Source organism: Cydia strobilella, chromosome 8 (assembly GCF_947568885.1).
Source record: "Cydia strobilella chromosome 8, ilCydStro3.1, whole genome shotgun sequence".
NCBI lineage: Eukaryota > Metazoa > Arthropoda > Insecta > Lepidoptera > Tortricidae > Cydia > Cydia strobilella.
This window is the reverse complement of record NC_086048.1, coordinates 12,663,490-12,686,622: the sequence shown is the minus strand read 5'-3', so window position 1 is coordinate 12,686,622 and position 23,133 is coordinate 12,663,490. Positions and strand designations below refer to the sequence as shown.

The window sequence follows — 23,133 nt, the reverse complement described above, 5'->3', positions numbered from 1 at the left end:
TTTTGCCCCTGATAAAAAAAAGTTTCACGCTTTCTTACCTGCTCCTTTGATTAATACTGAATTGAATCTGTAGCATTAGTCTAGTATATGAGAACACACAGTACGAGTATCTAGGTGTAACTCTACGTCATCGTCGTCATCATTCGTGGCGCCGTGGTACAAATATTTGTACAGCTCAAACGAGATTTCAAAATAATCATGTGGGTGGATGGCTGTCAAGTCGTCTATCCTTTCGCAATGGCGCCCTTGTATGGATTATTCGCATATGCTCTGCATTTATAAAAGCTACTCCGCCCAAACATAGTTACAAGAAAGGTTATAAAATGTAGTTATTAATATTCTATAACTCTGATCTAAAAACAACTGTGTTACTTGGGTATAAAGCCGTAATTACATGTTCTGGGAACGATAGAAGTCTTAAACACATTGCTTCAGTAGGTGTAGAGTGTGACAAATTTATTTCATTTGCATATTGCTGACTGTTAATTATCCATTAGGGTAGCATTCTAAACCCACTGTGTGGGTTAGCAATGCCAATTTTGAAATGGAGTTAATCACTGGTATGCGTGTGTTCATTACAGTCAATTGTCTATCTTCTTCTTCAACCTAGCGTTTTCCGGGCCTAGTGCCAGGGTCCGCTTTCCTACTTAATCTTCTCCACTTTTCCCGGTCTTCGGCATCCTCAGGTGTGAAGTTGTTCTCTTCCATGTCCGCTATCACGACGTCCAGCGCTTCTTAGGCCTAATGCTTGATCTAGGGCCTTGGACATTGAAGTCGATGCATCTAATATATACGAGAAAATAAACTACGACGCCTCTATCTTTATAATGGAGAGAGGCACTAGATTATCTATTTACATATTTTAAGGAAACATAAAGAAAATCTGCTTAAACATAAAATTTTCTTTGTCAACAGCTCCTTCAAAACCTGGGCAAAGTAGACCGCACGCTCGACGACATCTTCGAAGAGCACCTCCAGAACTTCAACAGGCAGCACCAGCAGGCCACGAGGCTGCAGAAAGAGTTCAACAACTACATAAGATGTATACGAGGTGAGGATGCTAACAATGTGATATGATTAGTTCCTGATTTATATAGGCGGTCATACAGTTTGATTTAATGTATCATGTGTGGAATTTCTCTAAAGCTTATAGAATTCACCGTTAATTTATACTAAAAAGGTTTGTTAAACAAAACCCATAAGCATAGAAGTCTCCCTTCAATAGACACCACGACTGTTGTTCTGTATGGATTTGGTCCTGTCAAGATCATCTGTTCTAAATTGTGGTGACTCTTGCCTTGAACTTTGAGAGCTTTTGGTCCTCTAGTCCAGGGGTCGGCAACCGGCGGCCCGCGAACCGCTCACTTGCGGCCCGCGAGCCTCCGGGTTACATCAGTCCTATGTCACTAAAGTGATCGAGTGAAAAAGAAAAGTCTTTCATTTCAATTAAATTTTTTTGGAGTTGGTACCCATTATCACAAGATCTACATTAAATGTACTGATCACTCAATATGCACAGACGTGTGCCAATATGAGCGTCTGCCTATATCGATATGTAAGAGCGCGCTTCGCGCGCTGAATGTCGGGATTCGCCCGACCTTTAAGTGTGAGGGGCGCCGCAGGCGCCCTGCATGTAAAGAACGCGCGAAGGGCGCTGAATAACTATAATGGGCGCCGCAGGCACCCTGCATGTAAGAGCGCGCTTTCGCGCGCTGAATAACCGTAAGGGACGCTGCAGGCGCCCTGCATGTAAGAGCGCGAAGGGCGCTGAATAACTGTAAGGGGCGCTGAATAACCGTAAGGGGCGCCGCAGGCACCCTGCATGTAAAAGCGCGCTTTCGCGCGCCGAATAACTGTGTGGGACGCCGCAGGCGCCCTGCATGTAAAAGCGCGCCAAGCGCGATGAATGCCCGACCTTTAAGTGTGAGGGGCGCCGCAGGCGCCCTGTATGTGAGAGCACGCGAAGGGCGCTGAATAACTGTGAGGGACGCCGCAGGAGCCCTGCATGTAAGATGAATAACTGTGAGGGGCGCCCTGTATGTAAGAGCGCGCGAAGCACGCTGAATGTCGGGCTTAGCCCGACCTTTAAGTATGAAGGGCGCCGCTGGTACCCTGCATGTAAGAGCGGGCGAAGCGCGCTCTGAATTTCGGCACTTGACACTTGATAAACGACAATGTAGGGGGGGGGTTTGTCTAATAAATTCGCGAAATGTTAACAGTGTGCGGCCCGCTGCAATTTTGCTAACCGCTATGTGGCCCTTGGCTGCTAAAAGGTTGCCGACCCCTGCTCTAGTCTATGACAATCCTCCATAAGGATGTTAGGTTTGAAAAAAGTACAATACTTTGTACAGTCGAGTTCATAAATATGTATACATTTTTTCACCTTATTGCAATGGATTAAGGTGAAGAAATGTACACATATTTATGAACTCGACTGTACATGCAAAACATTTACAACTACCAACTACCTATTTACACCGTAATTATCTCAAATTTCCAGCCGTCCAGACCGCATCAAAGTCTCTAATGGAGGCCATCACTGAAGTGTACGAGAGCGGCTGGTCGGGCCACGACTTGCTATACGTGCAAGCGCAGAGCATGGAGATGCTCTGGCAGGACTTCTCGCACAAGCTAGGTGACCAGGTGCTCATCCCGCTCAACACCTACACCAACCAGTTCCCTGAAGTCAGGGTGGGTATTCCTCGTTGTTTCATCTAGTCCAACTTTAACAGGTTATCATTGAAGTTTATGAGTAGAACGGTTGGTCCGAACACGATCTGATGTACAGGAACAGATAATTGAGATGTTATTGTAGGACTTCTAACACAAGTTAGGCGAGGCCACGAATTAATAAACTAGTGGATGTGAAATGACTCCTATTTAGTATGAAAACCAGTGTCGCTAAACTTACACATTCATAGCCACGTTAAAATACGTCACACACTTACAAAATTGCTCTGATTCGTAGCAACTTTCCATACCAAAAGGTTATTACCGGTGGACATTTCTCGAACGAATATCAACTGTAGGCTACATGAGTGACGGTTTAAAATATAATGTCAAAGCTATATGACATACGACTCTTTCATTATCTCATTCATCTCACAAAAGCTCGCTCAACGTTCACCTAATACAACTACTCAACACCAGATGGCGTTATTTTATATAATTTTAAAATCACTTACTTATTACAGGCGAGAAAAGGCCTAAAAAACCAGTATAAGTAAGGTCTAATTACGCATGGTTTGTTACGGATCTCACGGTCACGTTACACTGGTGTTTTCGAGATCTCTACACGCCTGCGAGTAGCTAACCGTTGGAACTTCTTTCCATTCGACGATATAGGGAGGGGACAGTGTAATCGGAGTGTTTTATCGATATTTGTGTGTTCAGTTAGGTATTGATATTTCATTACCGTATGTTTTAACACATTTAGATGATACTTTATTTATGATTATAATATAGGTAGTGATAATCGTGATTGTATGAAAAATAATATGTAGTACAGTACAACAAATATCTAACTAGAAATTTGTTTCTTATTAATTGACCAACTAGGTTGTTAATGTGAACATTAAATATATCTTAAAGTCAAACAGATAAATTCATAGTTCTTTAAAGGTCTATTCACTCGGTATTGCTGTTATTTTGTAATCACAAATCTGCAATTACTTACATAGGTAAGTATTCGTCTTTAACAATATATTTACTTGTAGCAGCATTTAAGCCAATCTAGACGAGGCAACCTGATTAAATTGTCAAATTAATTGTATGGTGTAAAAGCATACATGAAACTGGCTCATCGATCCCACTTGATTTGATTGTAAGATTGTGACCTATCAAATCAGGAAGGGGGGCGGCAAAATTCCAATATTTGACGCTAGTTTGCGTGGTACGGAACACTTTTTATTAATTTAGTGAGCCCGAATGTCACTAATAATTACTAAATTAGTAACTAAGTTTTAGGCGTGTGGACGCTAGATGAGATGTATGGCAATTTTATCCCCAGAAATCTTTCTCTAAGAAATGCTCCTAGCAAATGGTGCTATATTTTTGCGGAAACTAATTTTCTTGCCCAGTAGCATTGATCCATTTATTTTTAATATCGGCATCTTGTGGTAACCTACAATAATTAATAATAAAGAAATAGAAAATATAAAACGTTTATTCATGGCACATTGCATGCATTGTACGCATAAGTGCATTAAGTACCTAGTCTAATTATATTAACGATGAAAATATGATGGGTGTAAAAAACAAAAACGTATGTAAAGGAATACGAAGGTTTGAAAGGTTGCCATGAAATGACCCCGACTTAACTTAGTGCTTGATGACCAGCTGCCATATTTACTAAGACATTGATTATCCCAAATAATAATTAGAAACGTGTCTAAAATAATAATTTATTACCGAACCAAACATCAAACTTGAAATATCGTAACTTTAACTTTATCGATATAAATATCGACATTGCGCAGCATCTGAGTAGCGAAGTTATTTGACATTTAGGATAGCGAATATTCCAGATAAACGTAAAGAATAGTGACAAAGGATTGTGAACTCTAAGTTCTAACTGATAAAATATAGATTTACTTAACGAACATTCGTAAATAATGGAAAATAAACAGATTTTTCGTATTTATCGGATTATATTTAAATAAATAACCACCGGTGATAGGAAATACCTCCATGTGAAAGATTTTTTAAACCGCTGTGATTTCTGCAGCTTAATACTGCACAATACGGCATTTTAAATTTAATTATCAATTTTTGTTAGACGAGCGTACGTACGACGTGAATGTCATTCGAGCATGAAGTTTACACAACAACTGAGCATAGTCTGTGCATAAAGTGAGTCGGTCGCTACTAACTGTCGGATAGACGGGAACGCCCACTTGCCATCTCCATCCTACTCCGTGGGCGAGGCGACCCGATGCACTTCTTATCCTGCACCAAATGAACCGAATCTGCTAGAAACCCATTTACCTTGCACTTTCCTGTACTTAAATCAGTAGGTACAGAATCACGCAATGAATACCTCATCCGAAATTTCTTACCTTCGGAATACCTTTTTCTGATGAATATGCCACGGACCTTAGATAGTATAGTAGCGCCATTGCTGGCAACTGTGTTACAGTTTTGAGTTTCGCATAATACTCTTCGAACTATTGCACTCCTAGTTGCGCCGTATTTGCATGGCATCACGAAAACAAGATCAAACCAAACTTGACAATTTCCAATTATAATATTTTTATTGTATTTACAGAAAAAAGTAGAGAAGCGTGGCCGCAAGCTGGTAGATTACGACAGCCAGCGACATAGCTTCCAGAATCTTCAAGCCAACGCTGCCAAGAGAAGGGACGATGTCAAGGTTTGTAACTCTTGTCATTATCTTTACCTAATACTTAACCCTATACCTCTCTTCTTCCTCATCTTAAACTTACATAGGCCTGGTTTCGGACCCGCTACCTTCGGTTTGAAAGTTACCCACCCTATACCTACTATGTAGTAAGTGTAGTAACAATATATATAATATAATAATATCTCTAATATCGTAGGCGTAATATCTCTGGTGTTGCAGGCGTTCATAGGCTACGGTAACTGCTTACCATCAGGCGGGCCGTATGCTTGATTGCCACCGACGTGGTATAAAAAAAAAAAATCATATTAACGGCTATCTGAGCTGATGTTCCGATGCAGGAATAAAATGACTAGCTAAAACCAACCGAATATAATATATACTCTATTTTAAGCCTTGAAAATTATGATAGTACTCTCTAATTCCAGATCACAAAAGGCCGCGAACAACTAGAGGAAGCGAAGCGCACATACGAGGTCCTTAACTCGGAGCTCCACGACGAATTGCCCGCCCTATACGATTCACGAGTCCTCTTCTACGTCAACAACCTGCAGACACTGTTTAGCGCCGAGCAACTCTTCCACAACGAGAGCTCTAAGGTAATATCATAAGGTTCACTTTGGAAGAAACACTAGAGATGAACTATGTACCGGCGCAATACGGCTCCGAGTATTTTTCTACCTCAATCTGCAGATGATGTCCAGCGCTGAGCAGCTTAAATAATTTACATTATTCCGAGACTAGCTCAGACCAAAAGCTGGTTTATAAATTTCCGATATGATACCATTCAGGTACAATAGCAGCTAATAGATAATACCAAAATCGTTAGCTCTGAAGTAATTGGTTGATATTTTGATATTAGAGCTCTTGTAAGCAGACAGTTCAGTTGTAATAAATACATGAGCTCCGGAATACAAAGCGATCGGTGTGACGCTCTCAAAAAGTCTAGCAAACATAGTCGCGTACAATTATTGAGCGTGAAAACGATAATAAGGCGATGTTCACATCTAATGAGGATCCGTACGTACAGACGTAGTGTATAATATTTTACCATCGTATTTTCTCGGAAACGTTAGTATTTGTTATGTTGCTTCAGTCAACCGCAGTACTTTATGTACTGAGACTGACTGAAATAGCATGAAACGTTCGTACGTTTCCGTGAAAATACGTTGGTAAAGGATTATGCACTATTTCTTCTTCCTCGCGTTTACCCGGCATTTTGCCACGGCTCATGGGAGCCTGGGATCCGCTTGACAACTAATCCCAATAATTGCCGTAGGCACTAGTTAGTAGTTAAGAAAGTGACTGCCATCTGACCTTCCAACTCATGCAGTGGGGAAACTAGGTCTTATTGGGATTAGTCCGGTTTCCTCACGATGTTTTCCTTCACCGGAAAGCAACGGTAAATATCAAAATTTGATATTTACCGTTGCTTAATGACGTTTCGTACCTAGGTACATAAGTTCCGAAAAACTCATGGGTACGAGCCGGGGTTTGAACCCGCGACCTCCGGATTTAGTCGCACGCTCTTACCGCTAGGCCACCAGCGCTTATGGGAAAGGATTATGCACTACATCTGTAGCTATGTTGTGCGTGCGGGACATCGCTATATACATGCTATATGCTGTCTCGCTCAAAATAGCCGCGTAACCCCCGACTTAAGTTGATAGTCTTTTTTTCTAGGTGTTCGCCGAGCTAGAAGCGATAACCGACAAGCTCGCGAACGAGTGCCAGCGCGGCTCCTACACGAAGAAGTCCATCGCCAACAACATCTCACCCATCTCCTCGCCCAAGACCAACACGCTCAACTCAATCAACGGCAACGCTGCTTCGCCCACCGACACCGTACAAAGTGAGTACCTGTTAACTGATTGTGGGTGGGTCAGGTCCATCGATGGTTATACCAAGATCATGTTACCATCTCTTTCGCTCCTACTACGACTAGTGTGCGAATGAGAAGTTTTACGACCCCGGTCGTCAGTTTGGTTTGCGAATAGTATAGTTAAGAAAGTTGCTGATAGTATCATTGTCAACATTGTGAATTAACGATTCGTAAACTTAATTGGAAATACGTAAGGTTCATCGAGAATCAGTTATTAATAGATCACTTAGGATCTCTTCAGAAGGCGAGGGCAAAAACGCATGTCATCTTGTTCTGTTCCAATTTATGGTTAAAATACAAAAGGATGGGCTGTGTGCCTAGCTTCATTTCCTGAAGGGTTCTTATTCGTTAGCGATGAGGAGTAAAATCAAAAGGTGGATATGCAATTACAACCTGAAAGTACAAAAAAGTTAATGTTTTCTAGTAGTTTTATCTGTTGTGAAAGGTCTAGTAATCATACAGATCTTACAGCAAGGTAATAGCAATAACAATAAAATGAGAAATTCTATCCAAAATTTAAGTGGATTTTTGGGACATGCATTTTTATACAATAACAAACATCAAAGATTAATTTGCGTCAGTTTTCCAAATTTTGTTAGATTATAAAGGACATTACTTGTAAATGTAATAAGGGATAAATTTAATATTAATTGTATACCTTAGTTGAAGGAATGTATTGTATCATAAAGTATACATGTGTTGTGATGTCTAGCTAGAATTGCAATACTAAACCAGAATGGCTTTTGTCGTATGATAATAACAACGAAATAGTTTGATGGGCCACTTTTTCTCAACTAATGTTGTGCTGTGACTTTTATTATTGAAAACTTTGATAGATTTTTGCTAGCATTGAGTGATTTTAATGTTTAACGTGAATGTTTATACCTAATTTTTGTGGACCAAAGAAGGTGTTGCCAAGTTGCCATACATATCTATAGGTATAAAAGCAGGTATCACAATCAAACATAGCGGCATGGCATTTTCAGAGCGATGTTTAATTTTATATTCCTTTTGTCATACTCTGTCTAATCGTGTGTGATACCTATATAATGCTCGATGATCGAGAGGCAATCATCGTTAGAGCAACCTGAAGCTGTTGCCATCTCAGCCCACAAATCTCTCTCTATCACTCAAATATGCAAGAATGGTAGATGCTGACAACAACAATTTATACCTTTTGGTTTATAGCGGTAGCATTTTCCCTAAAGAACCTTCTTTGCTCCACCGTGTTGCATGAATTAACCTGTGTGTAGCGCCCCCCTCCCCCGCGCTCAACGGTGACTCCCCGCCGCCCACGCCCGCGCGCCACGTGAGCGAGGAGCGCGGCAAGTCTCCCGTTTCACCCGCCGAGCCTGCACCTCCCGCCGTCGCCGAGACCACGCCCACAAATGGCTCTCCCACCAATAACAACGAGGACAAGAAGCTGGAGGAACTGTACGATATACCCGTTGGTGAGTATGCGCGCCTGGTGGCGTCATGATGGCGGTTGTTGGAGCACATGGGTTCGAACCACCATAGTTAGATGCTGAAAGTGTTATGGCTCCTCTACACTATCGGCGATGGTAGACGATGACTGGCGGGTTAAGTCTAGAAGAATGGTTCTTAACCGATGGCCCACGGACCACGGGTGGTTACCTGGTTACCCTACATCCACAAGTTAACATTTCCAGAACATAGTTAGTAGTCCTTTGCAAAAATGTTTATTCCGAGTGGTCCCTTATCACTAAAAGGTTAAGAACCACGCTATAACCTCTATACTTGACTTTAAACACATTGCTCATGAAATAGTTGCTGCAAGTCACAGAAGGGGTGCAACAGTATCTCGCCCGCGAGATAGACTACCCGTCTTTTTCTTACTGTATTAATTAAACAGGGACGGGTAGTTTATCTCGCGGGCGAGATACTGTCGGTCTATAAATTAAATCCAGTCGTTTTTGGTGAAGAAATTTCCATTCATACTGAGACGTTTGCTTTTTCGCTCGATGATTGTATATATATGGAACGGAGATGGTGATACTTGTATTAAAGATTTAGATTAGATGACTTATGGAACTATGGTTTGAAATTTGTAGTCTTTGTATCAGAATTATATACTCACTATCTGAGACGAAAATGTAAGTCTTAGTTCATGTTTCAGTTTGCTACTCTTTAATAGGTGTTTTCTCAATATTTTATTTTGCTACCCTTATAAATTGGGAATGTATAATATACATAAAATTGTATAATTGTATTGTTGTGTGTTGATTGGGTTGTATAATCAATGTAATCTTCAAACATGATAATTTTAACTAATATTAATAATAGAAGTGAATTTTTGAGACATATAATTTTAGCTAAATTAATTTTTTGGCAAAGAAACTGAATAAAATCCATAGTTAGGTATTAGAATGTTTACAACTCGACAATATGTAAGTAGCGAGTATATTTTCCTTAATGTCATAAGTTACATAAGTAAGTGGTAGTTAGATGCATGCTTACCTATTTCTTTTCTAATCAGTTTCACAAATCATTTTCCGTATAAAAGTTAAACCACTTAAACTTTCGACAATTTTTATTTTCTATTTCATTCCCCGTGTAAATTATTTCTATATGCTAGGCTATAGTTTAGTAGAATTAGTATCGAACACACCAACATTCTCAGGGTCTCCGGTACCGCCTGAGAAGTTGAATAATAACGGCGAGGAAAAGAAACAAGTAGACGTAGAACAGAGTGTGAAAGAAAAGGACAAAGAGAATGACAGTCCGAAGACGGACGAAGTGTACGACATACCTGTTGGTAAGTGTAAATATTACATACTTTACATTTAGCAGCGATAATATTCGTACGTTTCACATTTCATGCATACCATTTAACTTAAAATGTTGATAGACCAATTAGAATTATATACTAGTCTCTACTTAATAACTTACTTAATTACTCTGTACTTAGATGATTTATAAAAATGTGTGTCATATAATATATTATCGCTGGTAGGTGACGAAAATAAGACCTATGCGTGAGTTAAGTCATTTATCCTATTTATCTAAATATTTCGTATGATAAGATAGTTAACTTCGCATAGGTATTAAATATTGGTGACGGTGGTGGACCTCAAAGAAAACTATTATAATCCTTTAAAATGGTAAGTAAATTGTAAGCTTAGTAGAACACTGTAATTATGTATAATACAAGGTAAATTGGTTATTGGTAAACACTGCAAAGAAATTGTACATATTAATTTTTAAAAAAAATCTGTTAAATATATTAATTATAATATAGTTTATGTATTGTCATGTACTTGTATCTTTTATTATGTTTATATATTATGCAGGGCAGGCAAGTACTGGTCTTTTTGAAGTTTGGCATTATCTAACCACTTTGTGTTATGCTTTGCTTTTAGTTGTGTAAATGTGTATTTTTGTGTACCTATATTTTTCGAAAAACATTATTAGAAAAGTAAATATTATTTACATTTTCACTTTTGATGCAAGTCATGCAAGATGGACAAAAAAATGATTTAACATATCATGTATGTTACAATATATATATATATATTAGTTATTTTCACACAAAAAAATATTTTTATATTTGTTTTTTTTTTTGTGTGTGTTAAGGTAAAACAATTCATATAGAATAGATCCTACAGACGGCCTATTTCAGATGTCAGAGACTTTGCAATTGAATGGTCCATTCTTATATTTCATCGTGTATCTCTTCTTCTTGAGAGTCCAAATTATTATGAGCAATAGAGGAGATGGAGTAACTCCTCACACAAGCGACGAAACGCTCGAGGTTTATTAGAAATCATTATGTCCTCGACAGAGTCAGTAGTCAGTAGGTAGTCGGGCCAAGCTAACATTGCACCGACTTTGACGTGCCAAGATGTGGCAGTGCCACAATAAACGTGATATTTTATAGAAACTTAACATTTCCAAGTCCGTGCACAGTTAGCTTGGAGAACTCTAGTAATTTATTTAACCATTTGAACCCAACGTCTATTATATATAACGCGCCATTATAAACCGTATCGGAATGCACGAAGGTTAATATTAAACTGTAACCGTGCGCGTCTGCCGTCTTTGGCGGTCAAAGTGTTAAAAAGAACATTTCCTGACATTGTGGTTTCCCGGCCCAGGGGCGACACTGGCTGGTCTGCCGGCGGGCGTGCTGTACCGCGTGCGCGCCACTTACCGCTACACGCGCGAGGACAGCGACGAGCTCAGCTTCGACGTCGGCGACACCATCCGCGTCGTAGAGTACGACGACCCCGAGGAGCAGGTGTGTTCTCTCGGTATCTACACGGGTGATGCTGGCTGCAAAAGCGTTTACAGCAGTGGCGTAACTATACCAATTAAAACCAGTGACACATTCATCCTGTGCCTCGGACCTGTTCTCACGGCCTCTCGGTCAAATTCGGGCCTCTCGGGCCACGGAGCATTGCATGCACCAAGGTGGCACAGCGAACCACCCTATTATTACACCGCTTGCTTACGGTACGCCCGTGGGGTTGCTCGCAACCTTTTACTAATCAACGTTGCACGTAGATTGTGGATGACTAACTTTAGCAAACTATCGACATCAACGCACTACTGCGGTTTCTTATTAAAACTCCCTTAGAAAAAAAAACATTTGACACTTATTTACAGGAATAAACTCTCGACCTTTTATTTCTCGCTTTCAGGAGGAAGGCTGGCTAATGGGCATCAAGGAGGGAACGAACGAGAAAGGCATGTTCCCGGCTAACTTCACGCGGCCCATATGAGGCGCTCAAGTATCGCCTGCACCCTCGAGTTAGGTTCGACTTGCTTATAGATTACCATTTGACCGCCATTCAGACTTGCGCCAAAAAGCCAGTAGACTAAATCGTGGACGTTTTAGCTCAAGTCACTTAGTACCCTTACCTAACTTACAATACGAATACATAGTCATATCATGATATCATTAGTTCAACTATATTGACCAATTATATTGTCCATTCAGTTAAATGACTGGGTTAACTGCTGGTCTGTCAGTAATGTCACAGTCAGTCAAAATCAAATTCGTCACGTGGCGGTCAAACGTTTTAAGTTAAGTGTATTGCGCATTCTAATTATTATTTCTTTTTAGGGATATGTTTTCACACCTTGTTTACTCAAAAGTAATTTGCCTCGACGGAGATACGAGTTGAGAATTCAGTCCTTTTTATAATTGTTTCCACGGCTGAGAGTACTCACACCATTTAAAATTACAAAGTCAATCTACATTATCATCAATCATATATCATTGATTGAGCTTATAGGGAAACCATATATCCTTTTAAGTAGGTAACTTTCTTTAAAAACATTTGAATGCCCATTACACTTACACTTTGTAATATCGGTTTAGTTAAAGTTGTTAAATGTTTATAGATATCTATTATTTATTATGTTACAACGAATATTAAATTTGATTTTTTTTATCCCTTCTATAACAGCTTCTATAGGATTTTTTTGTATATAAATTTGATGTAGATCATGGTTTTAGTCACTATCAGTATGGTGTAGGGTTAAAACATTATAATTGTATTACTATGGACATTATTAATTTATTTTATAGACCCTGTTTGACAATAATTGATGCTCGAAATGATGAATTTGCTCATTTGTAAAGTAATGGATTCAAAAGAAGTGACCTTAAGTGTAATATATTCGACATTTTTCCTTTTGAACGAACAAATAAATCTTATGCTTTTATTTACAGTACTACCTACCGTATATTATATTTTATTGTTAAGGTTACATAGCACATTAATCAAAATTCCACAACATGCCCATTGTTTTTTTATTTAATTATTTTTTACATATTTTACATTTCCATTACACATTGCATTTCATGATTTATGGTCTAAAATGGCTTGATTGCATTTCAAATAAAAATGTTCGTTATGAAGTCCATAGTGTTAGTGGTCACACCGAAGAGTCCCGAGTCGAGTGAATGTATGTAACTTCATGTAATCATATAAATTCAGTATAAGTGTTAATGTATATAAACTTACTTTAGTTTTTTTGTTGACCCGTTTATTTTATTGTTAATAATTATAACATAGTTAGTAATTTATTCGAATATGTCATTTTATATATAGACAGAAACTCCGTAATGTTTTCAAAGTAGGTTTTACTTTTTGTTAAAATTAACATTTACTAGTGAACTGAGTACTAACTTGTTATGTTAAGGGAGCTTTTCATTAACAGTGTTGAACGTTTTCCGATCAAAAGACTATCTATTGACTATTTGAGCCTCGAATGCCGTTACATCCATTACCACTACTCCACCGATAAATGGGTCAAAATTCTTATCGTTGTCTTGTTTCCGACCACTCTGTCACGCTTCAATTTTTTGTCTTTTATCAAATAAAAAAAAAAAAGTTGAGTGCTAGTGCATGTCTTTCTAGCTGTAGATTATATAATTCTCTTGAGATTAAAAACTAAATTTCATCTCATACAAAAAGCTCCACTCCGTCACATTTTTTTGGGAACAAAAAACAAGACAACGAAAATAATTTTGACCCAAAGCTTGTCACGTTACTCCCTCCTCCACGTATATTGGAGGAGTGAGTAACGGAGCTGGGAGTGAGGAGGTAGAAAGGAAAAGATAGATATAACAGGGGTAGATTCTTTATTTAACGGCTATTGTCTAAATATGACACGCTAACAGATGGTTACAAAAAGAATAAAATAAAGTTTATAGTCGCGCTAATAGCACGCGCAAGGCAGGAGCACGCACACGGATAGGCGCGCTGATAGCACGCGCAAGGTGAGGCGCGCTGGTAGCACGCGCACAGTAAGGCGCGCAGATAGCACGCGCAAAGGTAAGGCGCGCAGATAGCACGCGCAAGGTGAGGCGCGCCGGTAGCACGCGCACAGTAAGGCGCGCAGACAGCACGCGCAAGAGCAAGGCACGCAGATAGCACGCGCAAAGGTAAGGCGCGCAGATAGCACGCGCAAAGGTGAGGCGTGCTGGCAGCACGCGCACAGCAAGGCGCGCTGGTAGCACGCGCACGGTAAGGCTCGCTGGGTAAGGCGCGCTGATAGCGCGCGCACGGTAAGGCGCGCTGGGTAAGGCGCGCTGATAAGCACGCTCTTCAAAGAGGCGAGGCGCGCCGATAGCGGGCGAGGCGCGGCGACAGCACGCGCCTGTTGAGGCGAGGCGCGCCGACAGCGCGCGCCCAGGAGACGAGGCGCTCCGCTAGAGCAACCGCAAAGCACCACCGGACTTGGGTGCGTGCAGAGAGCGCCAGACTTCGCCAGGAACACAGGTAACCTTTTAAGGAGCACGATCGAGGGTTTCTTGATGGTGCGGGGCCTGGCTTGGCCCCGCACGGACCCTTACAACTGATGTTCCTTTGTTGGGAACTAGAAGCAAACTGAATTCAGATGTCCGCTGGGCCGCTTATATAGCTAGCGATAACATTTTCTAGAATTATTCTTTACCTTATTATTAATTTTGAAAATATTTGAAAATATTTGTTCACCAGTAACAATTTTTAGATAAAATTTAGAACAAACTACTTGAAAACTATACGACCTAAACTTCATGCTAAAGAATTTTGAGTAAATTATTAGTTTGACGGATAATGTCAAAACAAAGAAACAAATATGTCAAGGAAAATTTATAGTGAATTTTAGGTCGATTAGCTTCGAAATTATAATAAAAACATGAAGTGATTAGAAAAACAGCAAGGTAAGTAACCGGACGGGTCAGGGCCGTAATAGGGTAGAAGGAGTTTAGGGAGAATTTAGAAATGGTAGCCAGAAAGTAAACATTTTAAATCAAAAGTTTCAGGGAGTAATTTGGAAGACGAGAATCAGACAGGAAGAGAAGGCAAAAGCGTTAAGGAATTATAGCCGATTGGAGAATCCGGAGGATCAGCCCGTGGGAGTAAGGACTGGGAGTATTTAGAAATGATAGCCAGAAAGTAAACATTTTATATCAAAAGTTTCAGGGAGTAATTTGGAAGACGAGAATCAGACAGAAAGAGAACGCAAAAGCGTTAAGGAATTATAGCCGATTGGAGAATCCAGAGCATCAGCCCGTGGGAGTAAGGACTGGGAGTTAGGACCCAGGTATGAGATGCTACATTACCCCAAAAACCACGGAAAAAAAAACTTTGTCGTAATCTTAAACGGAAAAGTTTTTTTTTGTGAAGAGTTAAGTTTAGGGGAAAGTAAAGGAAGTAAGGTAAGTAGGTAAGTAAGTAAGTAAGTAGGTAAGTAATTAAGTGGGTAGGTAAGTCAGTAAGTCAGAAGAAAGAAAGAGCAAGCTCGTTAATGGGGATGAATAAATGGAACGAGAGGATGAGTGATATAATGGAGAAGAAGATGAATAGATCGAGGAACTTCCCTGCACTCATACATCTCCTGTCATAATCACGCATTCATAAGTCTCTGGCAAAGGAAGGGGATGTGGTTCACGCTCTATGACGCACACTCCTAAGAAGTCCTCGCTATGACCTGAGGCTTCTTTATAGAAGGGAGTAGTCAGCCGCTCCACTGGAAAAGATAATAAGATAATAATGAACGACCTAAGGCTTATTTTAAGGGAGTAGTCAGCCGCTCCGCGAAGATAAGTTTATGTACAAGTTCTAGTCGGTTTAGAGCCGACGAGAGAATAGAGAGTAGGGGTAGAACCTACTTCTAGGTTGTGGTAGGGGTAGACCTACCACAGTAGAGTAAAAAAAAGTAGTGTTTGACCATAAGGCTTATTTTTTTCTTCAGAGTTGGACTACCGCTCTGCAGGGTGAAGAAAAGAAAAAGAAGGGCACCTGGCTTATTAAGCCACCCGAGAATGAAGAAATATTTACAGATGAATACAATCACACAAAATGAAAGAAATGGAAAATGACAGTTAATGAAGAATGAAAACGAGCTTGAAGAAGGACAAAGGGGAGGAGGAGGACGGGCTGAGCTGCAAAGTAAAAGAAGTACAATTATTATAAAGTTAAAGACCTATAAAAATACATCATTAGAAATAAAAGTGATAAAAAAAGTAGCTATCTAGTCTGATTGCTATAATAAGATAATCTAAAAAACGTGCCATATTGACTAAGGAAATAGAAAATTAAACAGAAAGAGGCCGAAAAGTTATTTAAGATTTAAAGACACGGATTCTGTCTATAATTTAGAATTTAGTGGGTTAAGAAAGCCGGTAAATTTAAAAGTTGGGCGCCAAAACTGTCACGTTACTCCCTCCTCCACGTATATTGGAGGAGTGAGTAACGGAGCTGGGAGTGAGGAGGTAGAAAGGAAAAGATAGATATAACAGGGGTAGGTTCTTTATTTATCGGCTAATTGTCTAAATATGACACGCTACAGATGGTTTAAATTACAAAAAGAATAAAATAAAGTTTATAGTCGCGCTAATAGCACGCGCAAGGCAGGAGCACGCACACGGATAGGCGCGCTGATAGCACGCGCAAGGTGAGGCGCGCTGGTAGCACGCGCACAGTAAGGCGCGCAGATAGCACGCGCAAAGGTAAGGCGCGCAGATAGCACGCGCAAGGTGAGGCGCGCCGGTAGCACGCGCACAGTAAGGCGCGCAGACAGCACGCGCAAGAGCAAGGCACGCAGATAGCACGCGCAAAGGTAAGGCGCGCAGATAGCACGCGCAAAGGTGAGGCGTGCTGGCAGCACGCGCACAGCAAGGCGCGCTGGTAGCACGCGCACGGTAAGGCTCGCTGGGTAAGGCGCGCTGATAGCGCGCGCACGGTAAGGCGCGCTGGGTAAGGCGCGCTGATAAGCACGCTCTTCAAAGAGGCGAGGCGCGCCGATAGCGGGCGAGGCGCGGCGACAGCACGCGCCTGTTGAGGCGAGGCGCGCCGACAGCGCGCGCCCAGGAGACGAGGCGCTCCGCTAGAGCAACCGCAAAGCACCACCGGACTTGGGTGCGTGCAGAGAGCGCCAGACTTCGCCAGGAACACAGGTAACCTTTTAAGGAGCACGATCGAGGGTTTCTTGATGGTGCGGGGCCTGGCTTGGCCCCGCACGGACCCTTACAACTGATGTTCCTTTGTTGGGAACTAGAAGCAAACTGAATTCAGATGTCCGCTGGGCCGCTTATATAGCTAGCGATAACATTTTCTAGAATTATTCTTTACCTTATTATTAATTTTGAAAATATTTGAAAATATTTGTTCACCAGTAACAATTTTTAGATAAAATTTAGAACAAACTACTTGAAAACTATACGACCTAAACTTCATGCTAAAGAATTTTGAGTAAATTATTAGTTTGACGGATAATGTCAAAACAAAGAAACAAATATGTCAAGGAAAATTTATAGTGAATTTTAGGTCGATTAGCTTCGAAATTATAATAAAAACATGAAGTGATTAGAAAAACAGCAAGGTAAGTAACCGGACGGGTCAGGGCCGTAATAGGGTAGAAGGAGTTTAGGGAGAATTTAGAAATGGTAGCCAGAAAGTAAACATTTTAAATCAAAAGTTTCAGGGAGTAATTTGGAAGACGAGAATCAGACAGGAAGAGAAGGCAAAAGCGTTAAGGAATTATAGCCGATTGGAGAATCCGGAGGATCAGCCCGTGGGAGTAAGGACTGGGAGTTAGGACCCAGGTATGAGATGCTACAAGCTGTACCTTTTTTGGGTAGTCGCTTAAGTCTTTAAATTGGATACTAATATAAGTAAAAGTGTTGTAGATGTAACTTCCCAGAAAAAAGATATTATAACACGAGTGTCAAAAACGGTGCTTTATATGCACATAAGTATTTATATATCGCGTTGCAGTGGTATCTTTACACGGGTCTAATAACGCCCCCGTCGGGTAAAGTCTTCGAGCAACACTGGCTTCCGACATGTCGGAGGGGAGGAGCCCAAGCGATATCTTAGCGTACAAATCATTCTGCCATTTTATGCGGGGGGAAACGTGCACACAGTCGTACTTCTCACTCACTACATACAAAATGAGTACGGACGAGCCACAACACGCACCGCCATAGGTACGGTTGTACCTATGCTTCGGCAGAGGGGAAATAGTACGAATGCCGTCTCCCTTCCCGGTGTTGCTCGAAGGGTAAAGTATTGAATGCTGCGTTAAACTAGAGCAATAAAAGATTTTTATAAATCGCGAATCGATATTCTTATACAATTTTTATTAGACATTGAATGGATGCTTGCAAAAGTTTGTCTGTGTGAGCAGGGCTATTTATAAAGCCGAATATGGAAATTCGAAGTCTTCCCTCCATCTTTAGTGTCTGTTTTGCTCGAATAATGCAGCGATGGAGATTATCGAATTTTGATGTTCGCGGTAGCCCAACCAAGGCTGGATTGTGTAACGCCTTTATGAACCATAGAAAATAATTTTAAATAACCCACAGACTTTGAGAAAACTTTTTAGACATTATGGTCTATTTTATTGTAATGTAGTCTGTGAAAGTGAGCGGCAAGCATAGAGTACAGCCGGTACGCAAATGCGAGTTGTGACTTCGTCAGCAGTGCCATGCGAAAGGTCCATATAAGTGTTAATATAAGTTTGTTAGGACTTGTACAGTTTTTACAACTGCAAATAAAATGTTTCTCACACATCTGTTTTTTTTTATGTGTTATTGTAATCCTTATTTCTAAATGATGAGGTAAGAAACTTAATAAATAAAAATTAATAACAATGAGTATCATATTTAAAAACCAAAGCTCTATTTAGGCTAAAATAAAAAAATACAAATATACAAAAGGTGGGGATCTGGTGATCGCTTCAATATACAAATCTTTATAATTTTTGTAAATTTCGTTCATGTAAACCTTTACCCCTGCCAGATAGTACATTATTTCCTAGCAGGACCACTGTGATAAATTACTGGAGGTTGTGGGGATAATTAGGGACATACATGAACCACTATGATGATGGCTCTGGGTATCTCAAATACTTGTCTGTCAACCGCAACGGTTATTTCCAGTTGTGAGCAAGTTGTTACCAACTTACCACACGGAATTTTTTCTCACCCGTTGCCACTGGAAACAACTTAAAAATGGATCTTTATTTTAGGTTGCCCCGAGTGGTAATAGATGAGAAAATTCCCCAGCTACTAACAGTGTTAACAACTTGCCGGTAACAGCTGGGAACCGCATCTAAACCAACATCTACGTGATCATAATTTTTCTTACTTTGCAATCACTGTATATGAACTTATCATTCATAAAAGCGTTCAGTTCTTCATGGTTCTGGTTTTTGATTGTCTTCATCACTTCTTGCAACTCATTGCCGGCAACAGAAATAGTCGACAGGTCCTGAGGCATCATATGCAGTGCCAGTATCGACGTCTCCAGTGTTCCTGAAGGGTTAGACCGTACGCTATAAGGACCTTCAAGTCATTTTCAGTTATTGACTCAGTTTTACGAATATTTAGAATTCGTATAAATTGCGATATTTTCCCCATTATCTTACTTAAGAATGAATTGTAATAGCAATTCTTATTATTTAAATATTTGTCGTCTTTGTCGAATTCATCTCTGCTGTTAATAACTGTTCTTGTTATTACCGACAACTTCCAATCCCAATAGTAAGAGTACATTTCTCTTAACCCAAACTTTTTTTCAAAAGATTCGAGCAAATATTCGAATATGCCAATCAGCCTACTTGAGTCTGTAGTTCTGTAATAATAAATTATATAATCAAGTCTACTCACAAAATCTTTGAAAAATAATTGATAAACTAAGATTTCCGTGTTGTGCGTTTCATTCCAATGATTAAAACATTCTTCTACTATTAGTTTAATCACATTCAAACTCTTTTCTTGTTTCAGTTCAGTATCAACGTTTACGATATATTCTACTACAAAGTCCCACAGCGCATCATTCAATGGTTCAATGTGAGAGTTTTCTTCTGGTCTCAATTCTTCTTGCGACAACCTCTTACGGACGTGACCATATACCAATGCTTCAACGTGCGATTCATTTATCAAAACAATGTTTGATTTCATTGCCTTTGCAACATCGGTTCTGCGTTGAATATTTGCCTTGTTTTCCGGCGAGGCTAATACTGTTTTCCAAGCAGTTTCCAAATATTCACCCCTTAAATACTCAGGTATTTTGTCGCCTGTAAAATATTTGAAAAGTTCCTCATCATCATCCTGGTGTATATGAGAAGTGAGTTCTTTTAGAAGTTTAAATAATTCCAATTGGGATTTCCGTTTTTCGTTTTTTATCTTCTCCACAATGGATACGTAGAGCTTGCTTCGTACTGACACATTTTTTGTTTTCTTCCACATGTTAGAAATGACGTCTTTTAATTCACTAGTTTCAAATGCATGAAACGCTAAACGCAAACCCCTCTTCTGAATGGACACTGGAGAATCCAATAAAAACTTGATGAATTCCGAACGTGGAATGGGAGTTAATTTCATTAGATAAGTGTTGAACATGTCATTAGACAAGTGTACATAGTCGCCTTTCAGGTACAAAGCAGCTTTCGCGAGAGGCACTGGCGGGCGTGAATAACAGTGCAATCGGCAAATTGCTTCCTGGGTGTACATAAGATATTTGTCAAGTTTGTCGTATTCTATTTTACTGGTTGTTGGCGCATGTTTATCCATAAACTCTGTTTTTGTATGCTCATCTCCCAGTTGAAATATTGCGTAAATACTAGAAAAAATAGAGTTTCTATCAAATAGAATACCATACTTTTCATCACCTTTTGAGGAAATATTTGACAGAGATGTTTTACACAAGTCTAAATACTGTTTTGCCAAGTCATTAGAAAAGTATATTTTCATTTTCTCTAAAACCGCATTTAGTCTAAAGTCACGAGACGAATTGAATTTTTTCTCTATCAATGAAGTTTTCCAAAATGACAGATGGGTCTTGTTTCAAACATCTTATTAAAAAGCCTTCTGATATTCTCTTTTGATTCTCTTTCGTTACAGGTTTTGGATTAACTATGTCATCAAAAGTATTTAAATCTAGTTTCATGAATTTTAAAGCAATTTCTGGAAATTCTACCTCCTTTTTGAAGTTTCTTTTCCATCGTATCATTAACTCCAGACATCCGCGAACTTGTTTTTTTACTTCCTCGGTATAATCTAATAATTCAAAGCCCTTAATTTTGTCGGTCAAAAACTGAAATACATGATTATACACAAGATCCTTTTTGTCTGCACAAAACATATCAGAGCGTTCTTTTATTCTATCCAAATATCTTCTGTTATTTAAATGTTGAGTTAAGTTATTAGGAAGAGTTATTTTGTTAATGATGTGATATACTATGGAATCGCAAAGAAATTCGTTCCATTCTCCACCGGAACATGAATTATAAACGTCAAGGCTGTGCAATAGTTTATCTAACGCATTCCAGCATACACCGTCTAACTTGAATACTGAATGAACCTTAGTGACCTTCTTTAAGAATCTATGTTTTAGATGTGATCTTTCATTGACATGCCTTTCATAATAGTAGCTCAATAGTTTATTCAACTCATTTTGAGACGTTGCTGATTTTATTAACGTTTCCAACATGTTCGATCTTTTATCTGGATTCGTAGTTATTCTTATTTTCTTCTTTATTTCTTCAAATGCCTGCGGAAAATTCACAAATTCATACCACCGGTAATCCTCATCTTCAGGTATCACACCCGTTTTCATCTCTATATGCATCAAAGCCCAGGCTTCTCTCTCCTTAACAGTCATAAGATCGTAGTACTTCGACTCATAAAATTCCTTCGTTATTTCAAATCCTTCATTTGGATATTTCTCTGAGAAAATTTGTTTGATGAATTCATAAATGCTATAAGCTTTTACTAAATCGAGTATATGCTTGTGTGTTTTATAATAATTCGTCCTCCAGAACTGGTCCACCTCTTTCGGGAGAAGAGTAACAGCGAATACCCTTGCATCATCAGACGAACTATATTTTATCAACTCACTTTTTTTTAGTACCAATAAATATGGTAATGGATTATTGAGTATCCGCGTTTTGTGTTTCTTTAATATACTTCTTGACATTTTTCCGCCGAAACGAGAATCAGTTTTATAGGAATAATTGTAATAGTGATCATTTATCTTTGTGTGTTTTTCAACAAGTTTAAGGTACTCGACATCATTAACAGAGTACAAATACGACAAATCCGAAATGCTGCCTCTACATTTTTCACCATAAACATCAGCTAAAAGTAACGAATTGCCAATCATGTCCTTGTGACTTTGAGTATCTCTGTCATGTTCCACGAAATCGGGAAGTAATTCTTGTTTGAAAAAAACACTGGTAAACTTTAGAAATTTGTACGCATTATTTTTCATGTTCGTATTAATGCAGTATTCATAGAAAATTTGGGCTCTAGCCTCATCTCTAATATGTTTAGCTATTGTTGACAAAGTTTTTATCTTCATTTTAAAAGACATTGTTGGAAAAATGTTGTGATGTAGATAGTCTGGATTGATTATATGAGAGTAAGTACCCTCGTAGATCCACTCCCATTTGAGTGCTCTGGATATGTATAAGCTGTCCCCGCATTTCAGCACATCAATAAAGTAATCCGTGTCTTTATATTTAGAAGCCAGGTCTATCTTAAAAAGTCTATCGACATCAGAATATTCCTGCGCAGATTTGACATCTTGAAAATTTACATTTTGTTGAGCTGCTTCTTTTACTTTCAAGTTGAGTTCTTTTAGTCTCTCGCAAAGATTCTTACCTTGAAAGGTTAACATTATGGCTGATAGTTCACACACCTGCAACATTAAACATATTCATTAAAAAATAAAATTCAACTTAACTCTAGGCAGAAATGATGCCTTTCACCCGAGTTAAACACTACTTTTCATTTCGAATACGAGGAAAGTAAAATGCATGTGTTTTTTTTAAAACATGACTAAGTATACATTTTTACAGTATTTCTTGAATTAACAATTCAGACAAAAGTATCGTTATTTATGGAATAGAGAGTCAAATATCAGAA

At 39.3% G+C, this 23,133-nt stretch overlaps 3 protein-coding genes across 4 annotated transcripts in view; 1 reads left to right on the top strand and 2 right to left on the bottom strand.

The window, feature by feature from the left end:
* Positions 1 to 13,719, top strand: part of LOC134743665 (myc box-dependent-interacting protein 1) — a 66,664-nt gene extending 52,945 nt beyond the window's left edge. Inside the window, exons 2-10 of one of the 2 annotated variants that reach the window (XM_063677255.1) lie at positions 916 to 1,051; positions 2,501 to 2,691; positions 5,267 to 5,371; positions 5,788 to 5,958; positions 7,043 to 7,211; positions 8,495 to 8,692; positions 9,883 to 10,017; positions 11,357 to 11,499; positions 11,903 to 13,719. In XM_063677255.1, the coding sequence (XP_063533325.1) occupies positions 916 to 1,051; positions 2,501 to 2,691; positions 5,267 to 5,371; positions 5,788 to 5,958; positions 7,043 to 7,211; positions 8,495 to 8,692; positions 9,883 to 10,017; positions 11,357 to 11,499; positions 11,903 to 11,983 (1,329 nt within the window). In that variant the 3' untranslated portion in view covers positions 11,984 to 13,719. The remainder of the gene's footprint in view (positions 1 to 915; positions 1,052 to 2,500; positions 2,692 to 5,266; positions 5,372 to 5,787; positions 5,959 to 7,042; positions 7,212 to 8,494; positions 8,693 to 9,882; positions 10,018 to 11,356; positions 11,500 to 11,902) is intronic. The other variant, XM_063677256.1, reaches the window with a different exon arrangement.
* Positions 13,720 to 19,327: 5,608 nt separating this feature from the next.
* Positions 19,328 to 20,958, bottom strand: LOC134743356 (uncharacterized). The gene is made up of 2 exons (XM_063676747.1): positions 19,974 to 20,958; positions 19,328 to 19,518 (listed from the first exon to the last, which is right to left on the bottom strand). Exons 1-2 carry the CDS (start codon positions 20,956 to 20,958, stop codon positions 19,328 to 19,330), a joined length of 1,176 nt encoding a protein of 391 aa, XP_063532817.1.
* A 28-nt stretch (positions 20,959 to 20,986) lies between these two features.
* On the bottom strand, positions 20,987 to 22,933 carry LOC134743651 (uncharacterized). The gene has a single exon (XM_063677231.1). It carries the CDS (start codon positions 22,913 to 22,915, stop codon positions 20,987 to 20,989), a length of 1,929 nt encoding a protein of 642 aa, XP_063533301.1. The 5' UTR covers positions 22,916 to 22,933.
* Positions 22,934 to 23,133: the final 200 nt, after the last annotated feature.

Bases quoted from the DNA above. Each gene is read 5' to 3' on its own strand.
- LOC134743651 (XM_063677231.1), bottom strand. From the start codon at position 22,915: ATGTTGCAGGTGTGTGAACTATCAGCCATAATGTTAACCTTTCAAGGT.
- LOC134743356 (XM_063676747.1), bottom strand. From the start codon at position 20,958: ATGAAAATATACTTTTCTAATGACTTGGCAAAACAGTATTTAGACTTG. The intron at 19,519-19,973 runs GTTTGAATGTGA...CTAACCCTTCAG, and splicing joins TGAACTGAAACAAGAAAAGA to GAACACTGGAGACGTCGATA.